At 41.6% G+C, this 27637-nt stretch overlaps 1 protein-coding gene across 2 annotated transcripts in view; it reads left to right on the top strand.

The window, feature by feature from the left end:
* The first annotated feature begins 3328 nt into the window (after nucleotides 1-3328).
* Nucleotides 3329-27637, top strand: part of snap25a (synaptosome associated protein 25a) — a 51423-nt gene continuing 27114 nt past the window's right edge. For both annotated transcript variants that reach the window (XM_078275262.1, XM_078275263.1), the window contains exons 1-2: nucleotides 3329-3456; nucleotides 26541-26684. In XM_078275262.1, coding sequence (XP_078131388.1) covers nucleotides 26613-26684 — 72 coding nt within the window. In that variant the 5' untranslated portion in view covers nucleotides 3329-3456; nucleotides 26541-26612. The remainder of the gene's footprint in view (nucleotides 3457-26540; nucleotides 26685-27637) is intronic.

Raw genomic sequence — 27637 nt, 5'->3', positions numbered from 1 at the left:
CCCACAAATATATTTAAACAAGAAAACACACACACACACACACACACACACACACAAACACACACACACACACACACACTCTCTCCCTCCTCTCTTTTCTTTCTACTCCTCTGGCCCTCTCTCCAAATGGATTTTTCATGCAGAGTTATCATTATCATTAATTTAGGAGACAGGTTCGCTTGAAGCAATTGAAGACGCATTTGTTACAGTGCCAAGCAGAGACAGCGGCTGGCGGAGAGTGAGGGGGGGGGGGCATTCCCATGCTGCCGAGAGAGTCCACAGACGATTCAGTGTGGACGTGCTGAGATGTTCATTCTGTATGTTTTTCTCAGGAGTTGATCAGAAACACAAAGCTCCAGTCATGTGGTTAGGCTGGAAGCTTTTTCATATGAAGCAGTGATTCTTTGAGTATATGGCTGTGAAAAAGAAAACAGTGGGTGGCAGGAGCTCAGTCCGTATGTAGTTGGGTTGGGAACCAGAGGGTCGCTAGTTCGAGTCCCAGAACGGACCGAAGTACTGAGTGTGGACTGGTAGCTGGAGAGATGCCAGTTCACCCCCTGGGCACTGCCAAGGTGCTCTTGAGCAAGGCAACCCCCGACCCCCCGCCCAACTGCTCAGGGCGCCTGTTCAGCAGTTGCAGCCCCCTCACTCTGACATATCTCTGCATTAGTGCATGTATAGGACCTGAGCATGTGTGTGTATTTCAGGCCTGTGTGTAGTGTGTAATAACAGACTGTATATTGTAATTTCCCCATTGGGGATCAATAAAGAGTATTAAAAATTAAATAAAAAAAACAACATGTTTCTGGGTAAATACCAGTGTTGATCGGGTTGCTGCCGTGCAGGACATGGTTATGGTTGAAAATATGTTTTCAGCTGAGCCGATTGCTTCTGTGCAAGGCCAGGCTGTCTTTTACTTCCGAATAATAAGTTAATGTGATGAATGACAGGTGTTGCTGATGCAGCCAGTGTGAAAGATTGATATGTTTTTAGTAGTTTTTGGACAACCTTGGAGCTCTATGGCACAGAGGAATAAGAGTAGGTAACAGCTGGTCCCCCATGATGACGTCTGCTTACCAGAGAAACAACAACTCTGGTAAGCAGAAGGCTTCATGGGTCACCAACCGTTACGCATTTGTTATTTGTTTGGGTCTATACGTGGGATTGGTTGACCTAAACAGAATCTGCAGATTCACAACATTCCACTTCCAGGATTGCTCTGTTGCCGCTGAAAATTCCGCCAGATTTCACTCTTTTTAGCCGGATGTCCCGTTACCTTCCTCTTTCTTTATGTTGGAATTATAAACTCCGGTGGATTTGTGAGGACTATGGTTAACTGCTCCTCAGATCTCTGCAGGGTAAATCCAGACAGCTAGCCTGACTATCTGTCCAACCTGAGTTTTCTCTCGCACGACTAAAACAACCTTTGAACGAACACGTTCCACCAAAATAAGTTCCTTCCCGAGGCTATTGATCTGACAACAGACAAAAACAACACAGAGACTAAATACATAAGGTAACGAGGGTGAAACAAGGGACAGGTGAGAGGGCTCAGGAACAGGTGGAACACATCAGGGTGGGGCAGACAATCACAAAGGTAGGAAAACACAAGACAGGAAGTAAAACAAGACATGACATGGGGGAAAACAGACTACAAAATAAAACAGGAAACTGAAACATAAAACATACACAAGGATGAAAAACGCAACAGAGAACACAAGAGACAGTTAACAACAAGGAAACAGGGAATACATTAACACAATTAACAACGAAAAACTATAACAGAAAACCACAACCATGACAGTTCCAAACACAGCTGGACACCCACAAGCCTGAAATAAGATGTTGTCAAGGACATTGGGACTACATCATTTTCAAGTAGTCAGATTAATCTCCTAGGGCAGTGGTTCCCAAAGTGGGGTCTGAGGTTCCAGGAGGGCCCGCGCAAATCTTTTTTTGTTTTTCACTATAATTCCACCCATAAGTAACACAATGACAGAATGTATAACTATTTTGGTTGTGGGTTTCCTATACATTTTTGTTATAAAACCTCTAAAAGCAAAATAATCTATCAGATTGGGGATCCTTGGGGCAAAATCTGTCCTATATTTTGTCCGTTTCGGGGGTCCTTCACGTAAAACAGTGCCACTGTCCTAGGGGGACTTCCTGGACCCCTATTTACCTCCAGTTCCTACTCTCTTCTATGCTGGACTACAACATGCCTCCAAGTTTGCTATGTGCTAATTTAGGAATATGCACCATATAAGATGAGTATCAACTGTAAAAATGAAGTTCTTAAAACTACATTTTGACATAGGGATCCTACTCAAGACCAGAATCAGGTTATAAAACAACACCAACCCTTAATCGAGTATGCCTGTTTAGATTGTTTTAGTGGTTCATACTCCCAAACACAGTTACAATTAATCAAAGTATCACAAATCAATTACCACACATGGGGCATTGAGGGGTAAGGGGCCCCAGGGGCCCATTTACCTGATTATTAATCCATTCTCAGTTACCACGGACGCTGTCCCGCCAACCAGTGAAATAAGATTAGTCATGCTGGTTGTAAACATCTATGACAAGTCAGATTACTTTGGTTTAAAAATGATAGTGAAGAAGTTCCCATTCAAATATCTAGGGCTGGGTATCGCCGATGATTTCCAGAATCAATTTTAATTGATGCAAATAAACCAGAGCACATTTCGCTCCCATCCTGGAATGCTGTGTGGACTAGCCAGACCATCCTCGCAGCGCTATGGAGGAAGGTTGGGCAATGCGAGACTACTTTTGACCTAAAAGGACTCACGTCATTCAAAAGGCCTATATTGAGAGATCGATTTTGGGATTTTATTAATCGATACAAGATCACTCAAACACAGATCCATTGAAATTATTTTGACCCAGCCCTAAAGACCTCATGTATACTGAACAGGCGACCAACTACTGTGAACAGTGACAGTGCGTGTTTTTTTGGCATATGGCCACATTTCATTCTGCTGCCATAGTGAAATAACACCTATTAAGGTTGCAAAAGCTCAGACAAATATCCTGTGACATGATAGGGGGTTAAGTGGTGATTAGCTCTGTATTAATATAGCCCATAAAAAACAGATATATATATATATATATATATATAATCTATATCTATATGATAATATTAAGGTGCTATATGTACAGCTGTCCTATTAAAAACAAAGTCTCTCTCTCCCTCTCTGACAGATATCTATTAAAAGCTGCCGCTGACGTCAAAAGTGTCCGCCATCTTTGACTGAGAGCTGCACTGCATGCCCCCCCCATTGAAGAAGAAGTGAGGAAGAATCAGCCGACGTGCAGTGCCTTTGCAGCATTCCAGTCATATACAGAGAGAGAGGCTGGTATAACAGGGTTCGCTGTTGATAGACGCAGACATTTCCTCCCATACTGACTGCGGGACACCCACAACAGGCACAGGTAAGACTGAGGACATTTTCTACTTGGATGTTTTAACATCTATATTTCTTAAGCGGGTCGGTTTTTGTGCAGTGAAGAAGCAGATGTGTATTATTCTTGGGTAGGAAGTGAGCGTTGGACGTCTGATTTCTGCCAGGCTGGATGATGGTAATACATAATGTTTGCTGTTAAAAGCGGATCATTTGCGGCATTGTTAGCGGGAAGACAAGGGTGAAGGAAGGAAAGGAGGAAGGAGAAAAGTGAAGAAGAAGCCAAGGGAAGGCGATGCGTGACCTCCCGGGTGATAAATCTCAAACGCAAACGGTGGATTGCTGAGCGGACGGATGCGGCGGTGCGCTAGATTGAAGGTGTGTTATTCAATGTGGGCGTTTTCAACGTTTCAGCACCTTGGACAGCGGTGAAATTCAGGTCCAAACACTGCATTGTAAAAGAGGTTCGGGGCTGTGTCTGAAGCATTTCTCCCAGCCATTTTGAAGGGATTGTGTGTGTGTGTGTGTGTGTGTGTGTGTGTGTGTGTGTGTGTGTGTGTGTGATGCTTTTTTTTTTCAAAATCAAGTGTCGTGGCTGACTGAGAGCTTCATCTCCCACCTCGGAGCTGACAGACGCAGCAGGTAGACTGCTGATGTCGCAGCGGGTTGGGGGAATCATGCACGCCGAGCAACGAAAACAAAAGCAGCATCCTCGCTGCTTTGAAAAGAGGAGTCAGGGCTGATGCGGCGCATGTGGTCTGAGGAGGAGAATGTCATGTTATAGCCTAGTAAACTGCGCCATGGTGGAAGTCGGTGGGAGGAGGGTTCGCCGATATAAACAGGAGAGGGGGGGGCGGTGGGGGGTAAGGCATGATCCAGCTCCACGACTGTTTTTTGTTTGTTTGTTTTTTACGCAGTGTTTTTGCATCACAAATCCGTGGCACATCATTTACCTGATAGAGGCATGAGGGGAGCTCGGAAATACCCCGCTGGTAGAACGGTGGTTGGTGGGTGGGGGGGCTACATGCGAGTAATGGGAAGAAGAGCGCCGGGGAGGACCGCGGTGAAACCCGCACTATGACAACCCCCCGCCCCCGCCTCCCCCCTCCCCTCCCCTCCCCTCGGTATCCATTCATCCAGCCGTCTCCGAGGAGACGCACATCACTGCCAATGAGCCCTGCACACTGTCTGTCAATCACACACACACACACACACACACACACACACACACACACACACACACACACACACACACAGAGCAACAAAAAAAAAGAAATCCAAAAAAATGGCTTATTTGGTACCCGAGCACTCCTACATGTGTGTACCAGTGTGGACTGTTGCATTTATAATGCAGAACATTAGGCTACATACACGCTACATATAGAGCTATACCAGTATTGCTCAAAAGCTCAAAAGCTTTCAAAAGCCCCCCTCCCCCCACCCCGTCCCCCTTTGCATGTAGCGGTCTTTGCAGTTCAATTTAGCCAAGAGAAGGCTACTGTGAGCCAGATACAGAGCACCGTGAAGTCACTGTCTTTTGTTGCAGTTAAATTTAGCCGATAAAAGGCGACTGTCCTGCAGCGATGACAGATATGTTTAGACACCAAGGGGGGGGGGGGGGTATTTTCGGCAGACGACCGGTCTTCTCCTTGAGTGTGTCTGTGCGTGTCATTGAAATAACATGTCTATTGGGATCGATTTCTGCAGGTATATGGACGTTTAGAATCAATGGCGTCGATGTCTGGATGTCATGTGTGTTGAATTGACGCCCCTGTGCTGCCTGTCACGCACAGCACGCACACAATGCCATGGCTGCTGTGAGAGGTACCCAGCCTCGTGGTGCAGAAATAAAGATGATTGTCGTTTTATTCTGAGGTTTGACAGTGCGGCTGATTAGAGATTAAAGTCCTGTTGATATTTGGCGCACCTGGGATTATTATTATTTGACATTACACCACACATGGCAGTAGGCTGGCTGAGGGTTACACTTGAGGGGTTGATTGAATGTGTGTCACATTACTGGAAATCATGCAGTGAGCACTGTGACATGAGGATTACATTTACCCGGTTATGCATTCCTTTAGTGAGTTTTTGGTGGTTTCTAATGACCTTAAAATAACAGATGTTGCAGTAAAGTCAAAAGCAAACACATTCAGTTTGTTTCTAAAGGAAGAATAGCCTACAGGCTTTGGACACTGACAGCTGTGTCACTGTGTGTATTCACTACAATGGCAGATTATAGCCTAGAGTATATAGAGAGCACAGTGAAGCTCCCAAGGATGCTCCAGTTGCCATGACCGCTATACCATGTCGCGTTATGCGGCTTGCACTGTTTGGACTGCAGATAGGGAGCGAGGGAGAGACGGGGAGGGGGTGGGGGGGGGGGTTGTCAGGCCTATACTGCACTATACACACTGTGAAGGGGCTGCTCTCTGTACAAATGGTGACTCACAACACCATCCCTATGCGCTGATTGTTTCTCAGAAACACCCTGGCCATTGTTCATTTCACACGGGGCGCTTTTACGCCTGACGCCTGCATAGTACTGTTCTGAAATGGAGCTAAAGCCTCTGTGATGGATGCTCTGGATCACTGAGCCGGCTGGCTGCGCATTGCTTGTTTTTGGTGCAGGTACGGGTCTTATTTGTTACCTATATCTAACAGCTCCTTTTTCACCCTAATCTTTCCGATTCAGGCTCTTAGCCTGAAGCTTCAAGTGATAACCAAGCCTTAAGAACAGTATGCAAAAAAAGCCTGAGAATGCAGATCTATCTATCTATCAGATTTATTCTAGAGTTTTTATGGTTTGCAAGGTCCTTAACAGGCCTACTGCTCTCCCTAAGTGTACGTATGCATAAGCAACGTCACACATAAAGTCAGTCAACGACAGTCTCATTTAACATTCTCAGTTAGACTTTCCAGTCTTCTAAAGTCTTGGTATTTGTAGGCCTTCACATATCAAACATCTTCAGTCGTGTTTTGTCTTTCACACTAGCACGCACATTTTTGTTTTGTTTTTACACATCTCATTTTGGGAGCAAACACAACCGCGACTGCCAAACCAGCAAGGCCAGGTGTGGTATCCCAGATAAGCTGTTTACATTTGGGCTTGAATCCAACCGAGAGCTGGAGATAGAAAACAACTGTACCTGCTCAAAGTAGAGCAAGCGAAGCATTCACAATTCTTTGCTCAAGGGCCCTTGAGCAAATAACTAGACCACTACTTTGCTGCCTCCTTGATGAACTCTGGATTGGCAGTGTGAACTGAAAGCCCTCCTGCCGTTGTTTACCGGCCGTCCCAGTGCAGTTCAGGTTTTATCTGCATGACAAACTAAATCACCCTCGTGGATTCAGCAGAGCTTGGTCTGCTGCTGTCGCATTAGTAACTCGGAGATGTCCCGAATAATACCCTCAAGTATGCTGCATGTTCTTTCTCTCTTTTTTTCTGAATAGTGGTGCCCCAGTCTTGGTTCATACAGAAGTCCAGAGCCAGAAGAGACAAGGCTATTATTCTTGTCTGAGTAGGGATTGTGTCTGCCTTTTGGACACATCATAACAAGGGGTTATTTCTTCTTCAGGATATTCTATTTTCTCTGTGCAAAGTCCCCATGCCCTGGAATAGAAGGTTTTTATAATCCGGACGTACACATCTGTTCTTTGTATTTGAATTAACATCACAAATGTGCCTCACACTTTATCTACGTAATATGATATTTGACAGAAGTCAGTCCCTTTGAAAGGGCATTTGAATTAGAGCAATCTGCATAGAGTCAAAACATAATAATGACAATCACAAAGAAACAATACAGTCTATATCTACTGACAAAGGACTAATGCAGTTGATGTAACGTTGCAGTGCATTACTTAAAGGAAAAGTTTTTTTTGGGAACGAGAAGAAGATAGATTCTTCTATTATATCTGTCTGTTAAATATGAAGCTACCGCCAGCAGCTGGTTAGCGTATCGTAGCATAAGAAAGGATGGAAACAGTGAGAAACAGCTAGCCTGGCTCTGTCCGAGGGTAACAAATTCCAAAGTTATACAGTACAACCCATCATATCATATCATATGTCATTTTTACACATCAAGTTTTTTTACAGATTAAGAGGTCTGAGGGCATATTCACATATTTTCTTAAATTGACCTTTTTAGGGTGTTGGCATATCCCCATGTGTTTCATATAAAAATGTTCAGAACAAACTCAGCTTTCCCTATAGTGACGCCCACATTTTTTTCTAGAGCAATGTGTAAAGAGATAATTTGGCCCTAAAGCTGAAACGTTGATGTTCGCTTTTTTGAAATTCCTCAAATCTCTTTTGAAAACAAACCTTAACTTATGACGTGTTGTACGAATTGTTTCGGTGCTTTAAATGAGTTTGCCAAAGTCTTAGGTGATATGTATTTTAAATAGTAAATAAATGTCTGAAACAGAAATGTTGTAACATCGCTTTTTGATTAGGAGTTTTGTCAAACATCGTTCCGGTGCGTCTTCCTCAGAGGGTTAAAGAAACGAGACGACGTAACGTACGTGTAACTTACTGTGGCGATAAATGCTTTTCTGATTCAGATTCTTCAGATTCTGATTGTGATTGAAATTGATTGAGTTTTACAGATGCTGAACTTTCTTTATTTTTCCAGAGCCAGGTTAACCATTTCCCCCTGTTTCCAGTCTGTAAGCTAAGCTAAAGGGCTGCTGGTGGTAGCTTCATATTCAGCATGCAGACAGTTTGAGTGGTATCAATGTTCCCATCCAACTCTTTAGGTTTGCCATTGCACAGAGACACACAGGTACCGATACAACGAAATGCAGTGCAAACTCTCGGCTGGAAAGCAAATAAGTTCACCAAAAATGTCAAACTCTTCCTGTACATGAAACAAGAGGCGACAAAACAGCATCCGGTCTGAAAGATTGTCATTTTTTCCACGTGAGTGTGAGATATATGAGAACGACGGCAGCGGGAAAAAGGCAAGTCACGGTAAAAGGCATGGGTTGAGCTTTTTGTTTTGTCCAGTCAGCCCTCGCGGGACAACCCCTCGCTTCCTCAGACGCACTCTGCATGAGGACACAAACAGACAAACAAAATGGCCGCTCCAGAGGACTTGCAAGCTGTGGCGAAGCATAGAGGAAGACTGTAGTGGTGCATTGCTTTGCTCACCAAACCACATCATATAAATAGAGTTTTTTTGTTTGTTTGTGACACTGTCTTTCACTATGACGCAGCAATAGTTTGTTGCTTTCATTGTTTTTTTATTAGAAAGGGGCAGAGTGTTCTTGGTTTTTATCTAGATTCAGCTACTCTTTTCGGCGTTTGGGATGTTTTGTACAACTTGCCAGTCAATCGGGTCGACAGGATTGTCTCATTGCATTATGTAGGGTGGTTAAACGGTTAGTAATGGAGATAGATCACAGATATGAGCAGCATACTATTATTTGAAGACTCCTGTCAGTGCTCGCACAAAAGCACAATTCTAAATTTAGTTTATTTTTTATTTTTTATTTTTTATCTTACCTCAGTTGTGCCCTCTCACAGACATGATATGACAGCTACAGAAAGTTGATATTAGCTCCCACGTGATGCTCCTGCTTTTGAAGCTTTTCTAGGAATTGAAAATAAAAATAAAACACCTTTTAAAGCCAGCAGACAGTTATCTGTGAGGCGCTGTCAGGCACTGTCATCGGTCTACCATCGGTCCTCTCTCCCCCTCTCACAGGGTTAGATTAGTATTCTTTTGATTAATGAAAGGAATTTAGGCGGGGGGGTTAAAGTGATTCGAAAGAGAGGGAATGAGAGAAGGGAGTGAGATAGCGAGACAGTACATGGAACACATATGAACGAGAGAAACTGCCAAAGTGATTTGAAGAGATACTGTGAATACTGTGTGAACATGGCATACATGTCTTCAATACAGATACCTGTTCCTGTTAAAACTCTTTAAAACATATAGTCTTTTAGACAAATTGGAGATGATAGCCAGAAATCAGAAGATGCTTTTACTAATGATTGCCCAGTAATACACTTCGGGTCTCAGATTTTTCTACGACAAAGCTGATATCTTGGAGTGTAGTCACTTGCATGTGCGTGTCTGTGTGTGTGTAGGAGATAATGCACACCTCTCCAGTTTCACATTGATCTGTAGCTTCAAAAACATATCACTTTCACCGCAGCATTATCCACGGCTTTAGCAGCGTTCTATTGTACTGGAAACCATCCCCCTGTACAACTTTAAGCATCCATTTTCTAGAATAAAAGCATGTGTAGGCATCTTATCCCTGCATCAGTGAAGCATAAAAGTCACCGTTTAATGTGCTCGGGTCGACATGAATACGCCCTCCGCCCTCTGCATTACATGGCATTGTGTGCTCAGGTGCAGGGACAATACGACCGCATGTATCAGTCCTCTGCAAACATGGCTGTGTGGAGACGCTTTTCATTCAACGCTCAGTGGAGTGTTACTTGGTGTTTGATTTCTGATGCTGTTGCAGTAGGTCTGTCTGTCGGCTCGGGGTAATTCATGATGCTGCAGTGCAGCTGACCGGAATTGTTCTTAGTGCGGGTTAGCCTCTGCAATGCTTAAACAGAAGGGTATGTATAGGATGGAGCAGTGGTTCTCAAACTTTTTTCAATAATGTACCCCCTTTGAATTTTTAGTACTGCATATATATATATATATATATATATATATATATATATATATATATATATATATATATATATATATATATATATATATATATATCACAGTTCTCCAGCGGCTCAAACACATAAAGAAGGCAGCAGATGTGAAGTTGGATATTTTTATGAGTGTATTCTGTCAGAAGGTATTTCTCATCCCTGGCTGTAGCTAATTGCTTTTTAATGTCTTTGTTTTTATGACTTCTCAAATATTGAACAGGCTCTTATGTGAACTGAAGTGGCCTGGCTAGGCCTGTGACCACGGAGGAAGTAGAGACTTTATCACTTTGAATGTGTCCTGTTGGACTGTGAAATAAACCTCTGGGGATCACTGATTGGAATTATTTTGTAGATCTCTCGTGTCATAATCACCGACTGTACAAATATGCTCCATGCCAAACAACTGTGACCAAAGCACTGATGAAGGACATCAATATTGATTTCAGGCATAGCAGTTTACTAGCCTGTTACTGTAGCATCGCCAAAACATCAGGAATTCTGCCTTTGCGCTCTGCGGCTGGCTTGAATGTTTCCTCTCTGGAAGTCAATGAAACATGCAGCTATATAAAGGACATCTGCTGCATTTTTCAGCGAGATAGCCTTCGCATCTCTCTGCCTTGACGTTGATTGCGACAGAAACAAAATAAAACTATCAAATGCCGCATCGGTTCGTCTTTAACGTCGTCCATTTTTCCAACATTCACCACTCTGGTTTGGTTGAAATAAACCCTTAATTCACCCATTTACACGTGGATATAGCCTGGGTATATACAGGCTAAAAGTATTGATTATTTAAATGGAGTCTGGTGAGTTTGGTGATGGCCATTTCAGAGCTGTTTCTGGTTAAACAGTGACAAACAACTGTGACCAAGGGACTAATGAAAGACATGAATATTGATTAGGACATAGCAGTTTACTACTGTAGCGACGCCAAAACATCAGGGATCCTGTCTTGCTTGTCTGGATTAAACCTTTCCTCTGGGAGTCCATGAAACATGCAGATATATAAAGGACATCTGCTGCATTTTTCACCCAGAGAGCCTCCGCATCTCTCCGCCCTGACGTTTACTGCGTCGTAAAACACGAGAGCTTGTGCTTCTAATTCAAAACAAGCTGCAGAGGCCTGTACACAGATTGCTCGCTTGATTGTTGGTCATGTGTTTATGTGGCCCGCCATTCCCTCAAACCCCTCACCCCATCTCAGTCATCCCACTTTTTGTCCTTTCAGCTTTACTGCCAGCATCAGCTCATGTGTTTGCTTGTCAAATGCCATATCTCCACGGCCCTCTAGTCAACACATTCTCACTCCCAGCGCGTCAAAAAGCAATGCTTGGTCAGATGCCTTTGGCGTTTGTTACTGACGCAAAAAGTCTCCTTTGGAGTCATATTTTGGCGAGTTGGGAATAAAAAGGGGTTGCTGTAATAGCCACATGGTAATAATTGTTCTCCCAGAGGAGACTGTGAGCACAGAGATGAAGGGCGTCCGCTCTGCATACTGAAAGATGTCCTTATTTTATTCTCTTTTTCATACTTGTGTGTGTGTGTGTGTGTGTGTGTGTGTGTGTGTGTGTGTGTGTGTGTGTGTGTGTGTGTGTGTGTACACTCTGTTCTTCTCATCTTCCTACTGTAGCTTAAAATAAACACCTCAGTCTGCAGCACTGAGATGCTCTTGTCTCCCCGTCTATTGTTCCCTCTGCTGTGCTCTTCACTTGTTTCCAAGGAGCAGACTGGCTGATAAGGAGCCATGCAGCTCAGGACCAATCACGAAAGGGATTGGGGGGGGGGGGTCGGTCAGCCTTAAATCACCAGGCTTGCCCTTGTATTCACCCTCAGTCTATGTGGTGTCTGTTTGCAAATGCAGCGGCAACGCCAACCTTCAAGAGCCAATAAATGGGACGAGATGACATAGTTTTAACTTTGGTGCTGCATGATAATGAATGAACTGTACAGCAGTATTCACATTAACATACACACAGCTCATCATGTAGCTACACAGAGCTGTACAGAGAGAGTGGTCACCCTGGAGGGGTAGTTTATGAGAGTAGGTGTGTGACTGGAATACCAAGTGTGAAACCTTCCATCTATGCCCATTTCTGTCATTAAGGCCCTATTAACGGAAGTACATTTCCAGGATAATTGCCTGAAGGAAGGTGAGGGACGTGCCGGATGTCCCTAACCTTCTTCTCTCTGTGTGTTGCCGTTCTCGAAATCCCGCTACACGCTAAAAAAGTTTTGAAGGAAATGTGATTCGTGCAACAAGGCAGGCCTGCTTGTCCCTTTGGGGAACGATGGTAAAAACTTAGAATATGCTCACAACATATATGACGAAGTACACACGGCGATACACCGGTAAGAGCAAATTGTGTTTAACCATGTATCCAGCTGATTTACATAGCTAACGTTTTCTTTTGCGGGGTGCAAATGTTCCACCAAAACAAGTTCCTTCCCGAGACTATTTTGCAGAGCCACCGATTGACCAGACCAGACGATTGTGATTGGTTTAAAGAAATGCTAACAACCCGGAGCGTTTTTTCCCTTATCACAGAGCTGTGGAGATAGGTCTGGCAATATGAGACTATTACGATCCTGAAACTTTCAGAAAGCAGTATTCTGTAACTTCTGGCATCCCAGAACCACATTCACTTTACACAATAACAAGAAACACTTTCATAAAACCACAATGTACAGTACCAACAGCCGTGTCCCCCACTGACCCCCCCCTCTTCTGCTTTACCACAACCCTCTAAATAGCTTAGTAAAGTGCAATGGGCATGGATAGTCTTGTATGATTTACTTATGTGTTTTATAATATGCCTTGTAGGATACTATGCCCAGATTATGTTTGAATGTTTGTATCTCTGCACAGTATGAGGAGCCCTCACCTGCCCAGTGGTTATAGCATATCATACAGTAGGGAATGTACTTATACATGCATCCATATTCTAAAAATGTCTTTTCCCATTTACAATAGAATCCTCAAACGCAGATCAACAAATCATCACTAATTAAACCTAACGCTTCAGACTAATGTTCTTGTTCTGTATGCAATCTGTCACGACAACATGATGTTATCTTGCCACAGGCAGCCTCGCAGCAAGGACTGATGATTATTATCAGACTGCATGAGCGATTATCATCAGCATCATTTCTAGACAGTATATTTTGAAAATGCATATTTTTCTGACCACATACAGTAGCAGCACATTTTGTTTTCATTCACTATAACTCAGATATGTAGGCTGATTTTATGTTTATGCAGATTTGTGTGTGTTTGTGTGTGTGTGTGTGTGTGTGTGTGTGTGTGTGTGTGTGTGTGTGTGTGTGCACATGGTACGTCCTTTTATACGGCTGCTGGTCTTTATTCGGGGTGATGGGGTTTTGAAGCATTGTTTTTCCAACATATTGTTCCTTGTAGGGATGCAACTGATGATTATGTTCATTATTAAATAATCGCTCCATTATTTTGTCAATTAATTGATTAGCCGTTTGGTCCATAAAATGTAAAACAAATTGAACATTGTGGCCAAAGAGTGGAATGGCAACTCCCGGCCCGTCACATGATGCTCTCTGGCCCAAAAAGACGTTTTCCTATAGACTTACATGGCAAAAGAGACGTCTGTAAATCTGTGGATTTTTTGGAGCGTCACAACCTCCCTGAAATGACTCGTTTCACTATCTGCATTTGATCTATTCATTCCGATAACATTTGGAAAGTCTAAAAGAGCGGCACGATCAAATCATTTAGTCACCATCCAAGTTGGTTAAGCGCTAAACAAGCAGTGCCGAACATCCGGGTAATTTTTGGGCTCCATGATGGCTTCATGCGCCACTGAGCAACTCCGGGCTCGGTGTCAAACGCTGTATCCAGTTTTTATAATCCATCTCCATGATATTTTATATAATAAAAAAACTAACAAAACCAACAGATTCTACCATTTGAGAAGAAGTACAGCGGCTCTGTGTAGTGGTAGTTAAACTCAGTTTGAGCTAAATGCTAAAATTAGCAAGCTAGCGTGTTCACAGTGGCACTAGCACATACATGATAGTATTTTGTCCTCCTTAACTTGGGTACTTGAGATGTGCTACCTTTTCCCCACTTTTTCTGTTGCCTGATGAGTAGACTTCATTTACATTGCTACGTTTTGGTTTTTAGGAGGAGTTTTGAGCCAAAAGAGATCTCCGTGCACAGAAGTGTTTTTGGCTCCAGCAGAAGAACTAATCCGCGTTCAAACTAACATGCCCATACCTCATATTTCATCAACATTCTCGTATACTGGGCATGTGCGTGCCAGGGTAAACAGGAGGCAGTGTGTATACTCCGCCCATTGCTGGTAGGTGCCATAGTAACGTTAGTAGCTTAGAACGAGACGTCATGACCAATAAGACCCAATCAGGCGGCAAAACATTGGCGTCACTGTCGGTGTTGCCAAAAGCCTCTGTTTGCGGCCGACGGAGATTCCAAACCAAAACGGGGTCAGAAGTGTTTTCAAATGTCTCAGATGTCTCTGAGACACCAGAGCAGTGTGAATGTGAGGTGTAAACGTAGCAAAAGATGTTCGTTTTCAAACCAAAACTTTGCAATGTAAATGTAGCCGTTCACCTCTAGTTCCTTTTTCTTCCTTTAAACCTTGGATTTGAATGTCTGGGTCTCTTCTCAGGGCCACAGTGGAGAAAGTCCCTATCTCTGGAGCTTTCGAAGCGTTACCGTTGCTAGCCTGCGCTGTTATGGTCCTCCACCTCCTGCTCTTTAGCCATGTGTTTCTGAGAAGTGGATGGTTACAGTGGGGTCAGATGAATAAGTGATGGGGTCTTGGACTTCTCGGGTCAATAATGCATGGCATTCTTTTTTAGAGCAGGCCACTGGGATGTCGCTGCGGCACTTAATGCTAGCTCCTCTGTGCAGAGAGAGCTCCAGCTGTAGTCACACTTGGGCTTACTGTGTAATGTTACATCACTGTTGTCATTATTCAGGTCCGCTGTGGTTCCTGGAAGGATGGTGTCTTGTCCAAATAAGAATGCTTTCGGATAGAAGAAGCACGCTAGCGTACAGGTTTATCGTTCTTTTGAGCCCTAAAATTGCTGCTGTGGATTTTTTAACAGCATTAGACATTATTTTACATTAACTATTTACATTCTAAGAAATATCTGTCTATAAACAGTTGCATTATTGTATATTTTAATGCTCAGAAACCTAAGGTCATTTTTACAGTTCATTGTCCGTCTGGTTTTATTTTCTAAAAGCGCTTGTAAAACATCAACCCTGTTGTCTACAGTCAATTTATGAATTTTATGATTTTATGACTTTATGATTTTTTCAGGAAAAACTGAGCTATTAGAATAGTTGTGCTGCAGTGAGGTCACTTGAATGTAAAAAAAGATTGTATGACCTTAAAGACAAATAAATAAATAAAACGGAACATGAATCTCACAGATATGTATTGATATCACACACATATCAATAAAAGCTAAGCCAATCCCTAGTCTAAATCAGTTCCCATATGTATTAGGAGTCACACTGTGAAGAAATAAACATTATAACTTATACAGTTGACAAAATATATAATTTTTTTCAAAAAAAGTCCAGACACTTTTGCCCTCACGACATTCACTTATGCCAATAATCAAATAATAATGTCATATTTATTGAAATCACACACACAGCAATGTTCTAAAACAGTTCTCCTATATATTTGGAGTCAGGCAGTGCAAAAATAAACATAATGAACATTATAACTCATGTAAAAGGACAAACTATTTACATTTCTTCAAAAAAGGCCCAAATGTGTGCCACATCTCAAAACATTGTTCTCTGTAGAATGGTAATAGACTGGAGTGACCTATCTTGCCACTCTATAGCCTTTGTTCTCGCTCGGATTCGCTGGAGTGATCCATCTTTCCACTCCATATACTCTTTGTATGACAGACCTGCCTTCCCATTGGTTGAAAGACGTCAACACAATCTCGCAAAGCATCATGGGATATTCAAAATGGCAGCTAGCATCGAGCTAGCGGCAAAAATGACGGAAAATTGATATATTATGGACATCAAGTGGATAAATCTAGGATGTAAGCGTTTGGATTTATTGCTGTACAACTCCGAAAAGAGGCCCAACTTCCAGGCTGGATAGAAAACCTTCTGTACAGGCTACAAAGACACCAAAGACACCCCCGTGATGGCTAACTCCTTAGCTTTTAGCAGGAAAAATCGGTAAGTGGCGAAATTAAACCGTTATCAAATTATCTAAATATTAATCAGAGGTGCCGTTTCGTACGGTACTGTATCATGGACGATATTTGTCATGTCCGTGTTTTTGTTTTTTACATTTCAAATTGAATAATTTGTGCACCCGACAACTTTTGTCGGCCACGGAGGTTGGTTTTAGGAGATTAAAGAAGTCCACGTTATCCTTTTTTTCACATTTTTTTACAACATCTTTGAAGCTTTTACCGATGTTTCTGTTGCTTCCGACATTTGGGAAGTTTTCTTCAACATTTTCAGAAGTTTATATCTGAGCAGCTTTGTGTGAGAGAACAGAAAATGTTCCGTTTTTTTTTACTGTAGCTACACTCAAAATTTCCCTTTTTCAATTACGGGGCAAAGTCCAGGTAATGAGCTGCCAGAACTGTTATTTTACGGATTTATTCCTTAGAGTGTACTCTGTGGCCAAATGACAATGCAACTATGTTAATCTAAAAAGAAACGGCCACTCGATCCATTTCACTTCAGTGCTTTTGTCACCACAGTCTTCTGTATGGAGCGATAACAGCCGCAGCAAGCTGTAGTAACCTTCACAATTAAGTCGAATTATGCAACAAGATTTATTTAAACAAGGGAAATTCACATCAATCTCTCATCTGTTACTGTGCTAGGTGTGGCCAGATGGCTAGTTTTAAACTGCCAGGCTTTATGATTACCTTTGAGCCCAGTTATCGTACTATCGATACAGTGTTAATGTAGCTCTGAACTTGAGAATGAGCACATCATCTCGTCTTAAGATTTTGCAGCAGGGCAGAAAATGAGACGCTATTTTATCTCTTTCAGCTTGATAGATATTTATTAAATCTGTGCCTAACTGTATCCATCACACTCGAGTGATGTCTCACCAATATTTAATGCCCATCCAAGATCTTTTACTCAAAAAGACAAAGAAAAGCGTTTTATGCAAGGACAGAGATGGAGCGTCTGAAACTGAAAGCAAACAAAATGGCAGCCAACACGCACACACTTAGAGCAAGAGAAGAGAGGGACACACACATCCAACTCGATGTGCATGAAACGATCTCAAGATCTATTGTCTCTCTTGCCACAGGCCACATAAAAGCTCTGCAGTATCTTACATTCGTGGACATGTTGTGTCACATATTGGTAAGTCTGTCTTACAGCCTTCAAATATATCCACAAGTAAGTATTTAGATACAAATAGGCCATAAAAAGATTACTTTGTTGCAATAATAACACAAAATATACAGAATTTGGTCAGATTTCAATATAAATCACATTGTAAAAATGAAAAGGAGTAATATTTTTTCAGCATTATATAATACATTTTTACTGACAGAACATGTAAGGGTGATGTAGTATACCTACATGCAGTATCTTACTTACAGCAATCTTACTTTGAGATTCAGTCCATTAAGTATTGATGCACAGTGTATCTAAATAAATGGCTGAGTCCGTATGTCCAGTTCTTTCTTTTTTTTTTTTGGTAAAAAGGAAAGCGGAAGAAAGAAGGACACAGGAGAGGAAGGATATTAAAGAAGAGAGGAGGAAGAGAAATGACAAAAAGAAAGCAGTTTGTGGGGGCTGGTAATCTTCTCCAGGTGGAATGTGATTGCACAGGGTATGAAATATGTTGTCCTCATCGGGGGAATGTGAAATAAGGGCATTTTCATATCTTGCGTTATTGTTCCCATGGTGGTTACACACAAGTGTCACTCCTGCGGTAGTAAACACATGATGGGTGGAAGGATAGAGAGCTAGAAAGATGAATGTTATGCAGTTATGTTTTGCTACAGAGAGCGTTGTACAGAACATACATGCAGGTATTCAGCCGTGTTTTATTGCTCATCCAATTATTCCAAATACTGTTGATGAATCTGCAATGTTCGGCCATTACAATGCCTTTGAAACCTGTGATAACTGCCCCGCTAGACATACATATCACATTTTACAGCACCTTTTCTCGGGCCATAAATGAAATCATACTGCCAAATCAGTCAACCTCACTCTGCCACAGTTCTTGGGGCAGCATGGATGTAATAAAGTATGTCTATATTCCTGCATAAACAAGACTTATGTGCTTAGTGCACTGTGCTACAGCGCAGTTGTGTACTTTGATTACTTATAGGTGGATTTTTTTCCTATGTTCTTGTTCTTTATTGCCTTCCTGTTGACTTGGGAGTCAAAAGGTGACAGTGTCTGCGCCATCAAAAGATCCTCTATAGCTAATGATAGCGCATTTCAAGCAGCGCCAATGGTATGGAACGGTACACACTTCCTGTCTCCTTAATGGCGTGGCCTCGTTTCAAAGTGTAGTGAACGTCGTGTGGATGGATGAAAAGTTATGTGTGTATAATTTATTAATATTTTCTTTTGCTAACGTGAGATATTTACACAGCTGAAAGACACATTAGACGCATTAGGAAAATCAGTTTTGTAAGGACTCGGTCCAATATTTACTTAGGGACTAATAGTCCTAATAATAAATAGGACTAATAGTGACTAAGGGACAAAAGAATCGGTCAAAATCTGTGTTCATGTTCACTTCTCCCATCCGAATCAATACACTCAGGACCTGCCGCTAGTCTCCTAAAGAGGCGTGGCAGTGATGAAACCCATGTGACACAGATACATACTCTGAGTTTGGGCATTTTGGTTCTAAACCGTCTCTGGTGCCATGTGTAACACATAATGACAAGCTGATAGAAACACAGGGGCAAAGGACACGTGGGTGTGTGCCAACACACAGTGGCAGACACACAAAGATGGATTTGTTCAAAATGAACAATGGAGATAGATATAGTAGCTGTTGATTCCCTAAATATGTTCCCCTCCCATGTGTTACCAAATGGAAGGAGGACATTATGAGCCACCTGTGTGGCAGATGTTGGTGGTAATAAAGGTAACTACTAACCTGAAGGATTCAGTCAGTACACAGCATTCCTTATACTGACAGATGGAAATGAGTCTGAAAAGATTAAGGATTATGTATAACAGGATTACTGAAGTCTGATTACGAGATAAAGTGATTTCTGTTACTGATCAAATTAGGGAATTTAGTTCCATAAGTAAAGCAATTTTTTTCATTTTTGAGTGGGCATTGTATTACTGCCTAATTAACATTGGTTTGCAGCAATGACTAGACAAAGAAAAGAAAAAAAGGAAGGAGCTTCCAAATCTGAAAAGTGAAGCCAATGCAGAAGTACCTTAAACCTGCATTCTTTCTATTTTCCAGCAGGGGGCGACTTCACTAGTTGCAAAGAGAAGTCAACTCCTATACAAGTCTATGAGAAAATGACCCTACTTCTCACTTTTCATAATGAGTTCATGGTCTCAGTCGCTAGTTTCAAGTCTTCAATACAGCATGGTGTTCATTTAGTAAATTATGGTCCCATTTCTTTTTAAATTGATGATAAAGCAGGGGTGCCTTAGGGCGTGGCTACACGCTGACCTGTCAATCATGGTAGAGGCTTAGCAATGCTAACCATGGCACTGTGCACATTAAAATAGCCGTCAACTTGTTCTGTTGTGTTGGTCATGTTTTCATCTTAAACTTTGACCTTCTCACTGTGTATTTTCACTCTATCAAAGTTAATTGGAATATTTTGGTCACCCAAAAATGTCTTTTTTTTGTCTCTTTGTGTTTGGTAGTACCTTTCCAACCAAGCTAGGTAGCCAGCGCTGGCATTAGCTGGTAAATTAAGGGAGAGTCTGCTGATTTTCTGTGTACTGCCATTAGATGCAGTGCAGATGAATGGCCCCAGTGCCTGGAGGTCCGCGTTTACCTGCCGGTAAAACTCAGCTGGATAATTCAGCCGGTTGAAAATCGGCAACTTTCCCTGTCTGGCCATCCATTGACGACGCTGGCTTAGACACGTTATCCGTTCCAGCTCCACCCTCTTGTCCAAAAATGTCCAGTTTCAAAAAATCAAGATGACAACGGCCAAATTGCCAAACACAAGGCTTCAAAACGTTGGTCCACAAACCAGTGGGTAATGACACTGCTGCTACGTCCATTATTTTTACAGTCTGTGATAGAGGTCCTAAAAGTGTGCATGCATGGCACTTGATTAATGTGTTTAAATATTTGCAAAAGTATATTATATTGTGAGATTATTCTGATGTTATGATCAATATTGTACATGCAGTTACTTCACAAAACAGGTTTATTCCAGGTTTATCTGGTTTCCCCCTCCACTTCATTACTCAAACTGCTAACAGTCTTTCGGTGATTAGTTAAAAATTAAAAGTGTCTCTCAAGTGGACTGGCCAACATTTAATCATCTCTTAACTGATCTCCAGATAAATGATTGTGCTGCTCTGAGAGGGAGCATTTTAATGGTTGCCGGGCAGCCTTCGGTAGCTCAAAGGTCATCAGATTGATCTTTGTAATGGTATCTCACATTTAACTCTGTCGAGTGCTCGCTATCTGCTTTATAACTGCAAGTTGCTCTGGATAACAGTAGCTAAAATGTGACCTAGCTCTGCATTAGTGGATGCATACATAGTTACTCATATTCCTGTATGGAACCAGAGGTAAAAAAACAGAGCACGTTGTTTTACAGTGTCTCTGTGCAGCGCGAGCTGCTGAAGTAATTTGGAGTTAGGACAAAATTAAAACTAAAATGTTTGACCAGGCCACTCAAAATTGTACACTTTTATTTTGATTTGTTTTAGTTTTCCGCTTTATGTGCATTTATTTATATTCAAGAAACAGAAGCCGCAACAGTATGTAGTAAAACCAAAGACATTATTGGAAAAAAGGTGCCAAATGACTCCACTGACTCTTGATAAACATTAGCCAATACTTGGTTCACAACTCAAGGTTCACTCAGTTTGCTCTTTCCTGAGCTTTTGACCATTTCTCAAAGTCTTCTTCGGTCAAAGCTCTGGAAAAGCTTCGTAAGTAAACCTTGAGTTTAGAATATTTTGCCACAAATCTGTATTCCCAAGGCTTAGGAGGAATTTCCCTAATCAAGGGATATCAAACTAATTGTAATTAGAAATAGCCAAAAAGCTATTTTAGATCCATTCTTTCAGCGCCATTAAACGTTTGTTCAATGATTTAATTAAAAAACTATGTTTTTATAAATCTGAACAATTTTTTATAGTAACTCATTGTTTCCATTGTTAGTTAAAAAAGAGCACTGGTGAATATTATCATAATTTCTCCACTGTAACTGTGATATACTCTGACCCCCAAACAGTGCACACTGATCAATTTATTGATTCTAAAAGTATGTTATTACATAACTGTATGTTGTATCTCTTCTTGAGAAAACCTGATGATGAACTTGTTCCAGAGCCGAAGCAGGCAGTGCTGAGGGCAGCCAAGATGCAAAATGTGAAGCTTTAATTGTGCCGTAAAGTAAAAGGTCAGTGTGGCCTGTTAAAACGTAATTTCCTCAATTTGGTTACGTAACTGGACAGGCAGGCTATGATGCTCTCTCGTTCTTCAGCGAGCCGTTCTGAAGAGTGCTGTTGAATCCGACTCGATTCAGACATTAAGCGCTGCACTGCACCAGTCCAGTTGGAGGTTTGTATAACCCAACATGGCCGCTGCTGTTCTGAAGCTGCGCGGGAGAGCGAGGGGAATGGAGAGAGGGAGAGAAATCGGAGAAATCCAAGCAGGGAGAGATGTAATAAACAAAAATATAAACAAAAATATAACTGTTTCCGATTCAACATACACATTTTGTCTGCAAAATAGTGGAAGGATATTTGAGTGTGCCAGTAATTGTGTAAACTGGCTTCTCATGAATAAATAAATGCTTTAATAAAAGGAAGCCTGTAAACGGTGCAGGACTTAATCATTATGACACAGCTGTTGATCTGAGGACGTATACATGACTGAATCCATCTGCTCAGATGAATGCCGATTGATCTATTCACCGCCCAGGGAGGTTTTAATGATTCAGACCGTAACGTGCTGGGATATTGCCGTGGCAGTAAAAAATGGCTTCATATCCTGTGTGTGCAGCAAGTATGGGGCCAGCAGATGTTGTTGTGAACATCTCTGGACACACTAGTGGGTGAAGCAAGCACAGCGGGTACAGCGGGACCCTCAAAGGCAGAATATCAACCAGACTGTCCACTCAGTCACCAAGATGAGACATGTCCAAGTGGGCGAAGACGTCTGTCCAAGATGATACACAGACTCTCACTCCTTACTTGATTAGTCTTTACTTAATCTCGCATTGCCAGACCCATCTCCACAGCGCTGTGGAGTAAGGTCTGGCTAAACCACACATACATTCCGGGATAAGTGAAAAAGAAATGCTCCGCGTTGTTTGCATTTCTTTAAACCAATCACAATCGTCTTGGGCGGTGATAAGCTCCAAGTGCAGCAACGGTGGCTCGGGGAAAGAACTTGTTTTGGTGGAACATTTGCACCCCGCAAAAGAAAACACCACATACAACATTAAATGAAGTTAACTGTTCACACAATACAGTAACGTGAGCTATTTAAATTAGATGGCTACATAGTTAAATGTCATATGTTCTTACTAGTGTATCGTTGTGTGTACTTCGTCCACAGCAATCCCTGTAAATCAGTCCCAAAACGTCCCAGTTAGATAGGAAATGCTGTAAACATATTCTCTAAATCTAAAAACTAACTGCGTGTCAATCACTGCTCGTGCACACGCTATTAATTCTCCCTTGTGGGGGAGGGGCTTAGGAGAACGTTTTGGGCTTTAGCAGAAAGGGGGAGGGACTGAAAAGTTGTTGATGTTCAAATTTTTTTTCAAAGTCCTGGATTTTTCGTAATCCTACCTACAGCACCTTTAAGATACTGTTTTATAAGGCTGAGCAATTTTATCGATTCTGCGATATAAATCGATATTTTTTCTCCCAAGAAAGTATTGATTTTTAAGCCGCGAGTATCGATACATAAGTCCCATTCAAGTCCCCCGTGTTTACCCCCTGTTCACGTTGCAGCATTTGCAAAGCTGTAGACTGTCTGTCCAGTCAGAGACATATATTGTGTAATTGAGGTTTTTAGTTTTCAGTTCAATTAATTAAATCCAAGTAAATTGGTGTATCGAATTATATCGAATCGTATCGTTGGCTGAATATCGTGATATATATCGTATCGTGAGCTGAATATCGTGTATCGTACCGTATCGTACCGAGATTAGTGTATCGCTACAGCCCTACTGTTTTAAGAGACTTTTTTTTGTAGCAATCGCTGAGGTTGGTTAGATAGATTTTACTGTTTAGGGCCATTTTGGTCTCAGTTTATGTATTGCAAGGAATAGTGGAACAGTGATCTCATGAAGACACTTAATTACTTCATAGACATTGATTCTATAAGTAAATCTGAAGGATTTTCTTTAATCTGTGTGTCTTGTAAAATGGCATTTAGGAGTACAGCATACAGTGCTTTAATCTTTCAAGGGTTGCAAATAGATGGATGGTCTGTTTAGCTGTGCTGTTCCTCTATTTGTTTTTATTTACCAATGTGTCTTTTGAACATTAAACATAATATTGGACCTTTAGTCTGTATTAACTGATTTTTTTGGCCTCTTGTGGGGCAGCAGAAACAAACATCAGTTACATATTAGCTCCTCATAAAGTCGATAATAATTGCAACAATTTGTAACACCTTTCACATACATGTTGTAGTGATCCACTGCATACTACTAGTGTCCCTATCATATTACGTACAGTCATTTGATTCAGTGTTAATATCAAAAATATCACTTTAAACACTTTTTTTTTTTTATTTACCTGAGATTGTGCATAAAATATGTCGCTCCAGTCGCTTTAGTCTAACAGCCAATGATTCATCATTATTAAACCCTAGGTAGAAATAGGCCATTATTGCTGCAGGATTACCACTTAGCCAGGAAGCTATGGAGAGGAATTAGATTTGATTCTTAAGGCATTTAAATCGTTTGTAAGGATGCCTTGTAGCAATATCCACTGATAATCTCGAACAAATCTGACACATGACAAGTTATTTTAATGATCATCTTTAGAGTTCGCTCCCAGTAATCCTACATCTAGAGATGCCCGAGCGTTTGGTTTGTGATGCTAGTCTCTGATGACCTAAGGTTGGGAGGAAAGGATCACAGCTACAGGGCTAACAGGCTGTATATGTCTCTCTGTGGTTAATCCTCCAAAATCCCAGTCAACACTGTCTGAGACTGGCATTCCTCCACAAACATCGGTCGCCTGCTCCCTTCCCATTCGTTCCCCAACAAACAAACACTGCTGCTGCTGCTTCAGCTTCCTAATCCTTCGTTATACAGCCTGCAACAGTTAACAAACTTGGGAGATAGAAGCACCATATCCTGCATTTTCATTGCATTCGTTGCATGCTGTGCTCTACGGCTGCACAATATATCCTTTTTTTAAATATATATTCATCACGATATTAGTCTATATCGACGACGTTCCACTTCCGGGATTGCTCCGGTGCTGCCGGAAATTCTGCCGGATGTCCCTCATTTTGGGCTGGAAGTACGTTTCCTTTCGCTTTCTTTGTGTTGTAATTTTAAACTCTGGTTGATTTCTGAGGACTATGGTTAACTGCTCCTCAGATCTCTGCAGGGTAAATCCAGACAGCTAGCCTGACTATCTGTCCAATCTGAGTTTTCTGTTGCACGACTAAAACAACTTTTGAACATTCCCACGTTGCACCTTAACAAGTTCCTTCCCACTTAGCACAGCCCATGACGATTCTGATTGGTTTAAGGAAATGCCAATAAAACAGAGCATGTTTTTCTCCCATCCCGGAATGCTATGTGGACTACCCAGACCCTCCTCCACAGCTTTTGTGGAGGAAGGTCTGGCAATGCGAGACTATCACGATATCAACTTGCGCAATAAACACATCGCAAAAGGATGCGACATATCGCGAGAGACACTTAGAGATTTTCTGAGTTAGTTGAAAGAGAGTATCAGTAGAAAACTGCACATTAGAGCGTTACTGTCATTCTTTTTTTAATGGTGCAATTGATGTGCAATTCAATTTGTTCAACATGTTGGAAATGATTTCCTTTCGGTTTTTTCCATTCAACAAGCAAGTTGTTGTATTTGAGCAGAATACTGAAAGCAGCAGAAATGCAGAACTGAGTACACTTTCATATCTGCAGGTAATAACGTTATCGTGATATTCAACAACGTCATCGCCTATTTTCCTCATATCATGCAGCTCTACTATGCTCCATTTTTTTCACACCCCTCTGGAATACGTTTGACATTTTGTACCTTCGGCTTTAGTTGCTGCGGTTATCCCGGTGCGGCTTGATGCCCAGGGGTAGTGAGGCGTGTGTCAACTTGTCTAAGGCCATCTTGACATGGCACGTGTGATGATGATGGATGTATTTAAACTAAAAAAGAAACAGGAATTTACAGGATGAATTTCTGTTGGATTAGTTAACCTGTGTTTGTCCGGAATAAGTCATAACGCAGTTAGCAGATAACATTTCTCTGTTTCTAGAAACTGTTTTTGGCTAATCCTTACAATATTCTGTCTGAGCCTGAAATTCTTCTGCAAACATCGTCGGCCCGCTGTCTCTGTTCCTCTTTCTACTCCTCCATTTAGTGGTACCAACTCTTCCAAGTGTTGTCATTGCTCAGAGAGGTACAGAGAGGAGACCATGAATGTATGATGTGGTGGATTTGAATTCCATCACAACAAAACCATATTTTTGAAGCTGTCTGTAGTATCAACTCATAACAAGAGTTATCTCAACACGCTTTACAGATAGGTCTGGACCACACTCTATAAGCCAAGCTCTTGGTGGGCGCCGGTTGAGACACAGGACACTGATACAGATATACAGATTGTTGTGATAATGTTACATTCCACTCTGTGAGAAGGTTGAAGAAAGTCCTTCTCATCCATTTTATTTGTATCCTAAATTGTTTTCCTATCTGTGCGAAGAGACCTTGAGACAATCCTTCCTACCATCCTGACTTTCTTCTCTTACTACACGTCATCTAAATGAACGGAGCCATTGTTGGAAAATGTGTATATCCCTGTGTGTCTCATTACACCTGAACATTGTGAACTGAACCCTGCTTCAAGCCAGTAGATGATCGGATTCAAACCACAAAACAATCACAACACAGATATAGACAGCTTGTTGACTTTCCAAATGCCAAAAGCTAGCTCCTTTCTATTTCAACAGTCAAATGTCCAATTATTTACTATTTACTGAGACTGATTATGCCTCATCCGTCCTTTTCTTCTGTTTGGTCTCTTTTCCAGCCTTCCCCAATTCCTCACTAGGATCTTCTCTTCCCTGTTGGAGACCTTCTCCACGCCCCACATCCAGCAGCCATGGCAGATGACGCAGACATGCGCAATGAGCTGTCAGACATGCAGCAACGTGCCGACCAGCTGGCAGATGAGGTAAGAACGAGGCGCTCGCTGCATCACGCTGGTTTCAGTTGTGATGGCGCACAGGTATGACGACACGCGCACTTATGCGTACTTACTCACAGAGGCTGGACTTGAGCACATTCATACGCATACAAATGAAAAGCACATGTAGGCCACAGTACACGAGAGAGACTTTGAAATGGCAGATCTTAACACTAGAACCGCCATAGCCCACGTCATTTAACGTTGTGATTCACAAATTTGAAATATTATTTCCCTCCTGCCCTAACCTTTCCTTAATACCTATTGTGCACATTCCTATATTGTCATAATGATAGAAGGACATTTAGAAAACCCCAAAGAGGGGTTTTTGGTGTTGTTTTTCTCAAAAATGCCCCCCTTAAGTCGTTAGGAGAAGCACTGATTAACATTGGCGAACAACAAATTTGATGCATTTGCATGAGACAATGAATGGAACATAGAAGCTAATTTGCACGCTAATATTCATTCACAAGCACTTAAAATTACTTAAGGTATGTACAAAAACACTAAGGTATATAGGCCCACAGTAGTTATCCTTTCATATGTGTAAAATATCAGAAATGATAGCAAAATTAATCACGCTTTCTGTCTCACTATAAAAGTTGTAAGCGCTGTACGCTATAATAATATGAGGAATGTTATTTAAGTGACTTATTTGAACCAAACACTAACTGTTCTAAATTGTATTAGTTCAATAAGTGCACTGTAAGAAAAAACCCCGTAAAAAAACGTAATGACTGGCAGCTACGGCTGCCAAACATTGACCGTAAAATTAAAGTAAAATACCCTAATTCAAACAATGTGTAAAAACATTAAATTCACGGAAAATTTCATTAAAATGTTTACAGAAAAATACCGTTATTTTACAGATTTTTCCCAAATAATTATGATCAATCGCCTTCAATAAAAGGGACAATCCTAAAAGTTCTGCAGGAAAATAT

This window comes from Sander vitreus, chromosome 18 (assembly GCF_031162955.1).
Source record: "Sander vitreus isolate 19-12246 chromosome 18, sanVit1, whole genome shotgun sequence".
Classification (NCBI taxonomy): Eukaryota; Metazoa; Chordata; class Actinopteri; order Perciformes; family Percidae; genus Sander; species Sander vitreus.
This window is presented reverse-complemented; position numbering and strand designations above follow the sequence as displayed.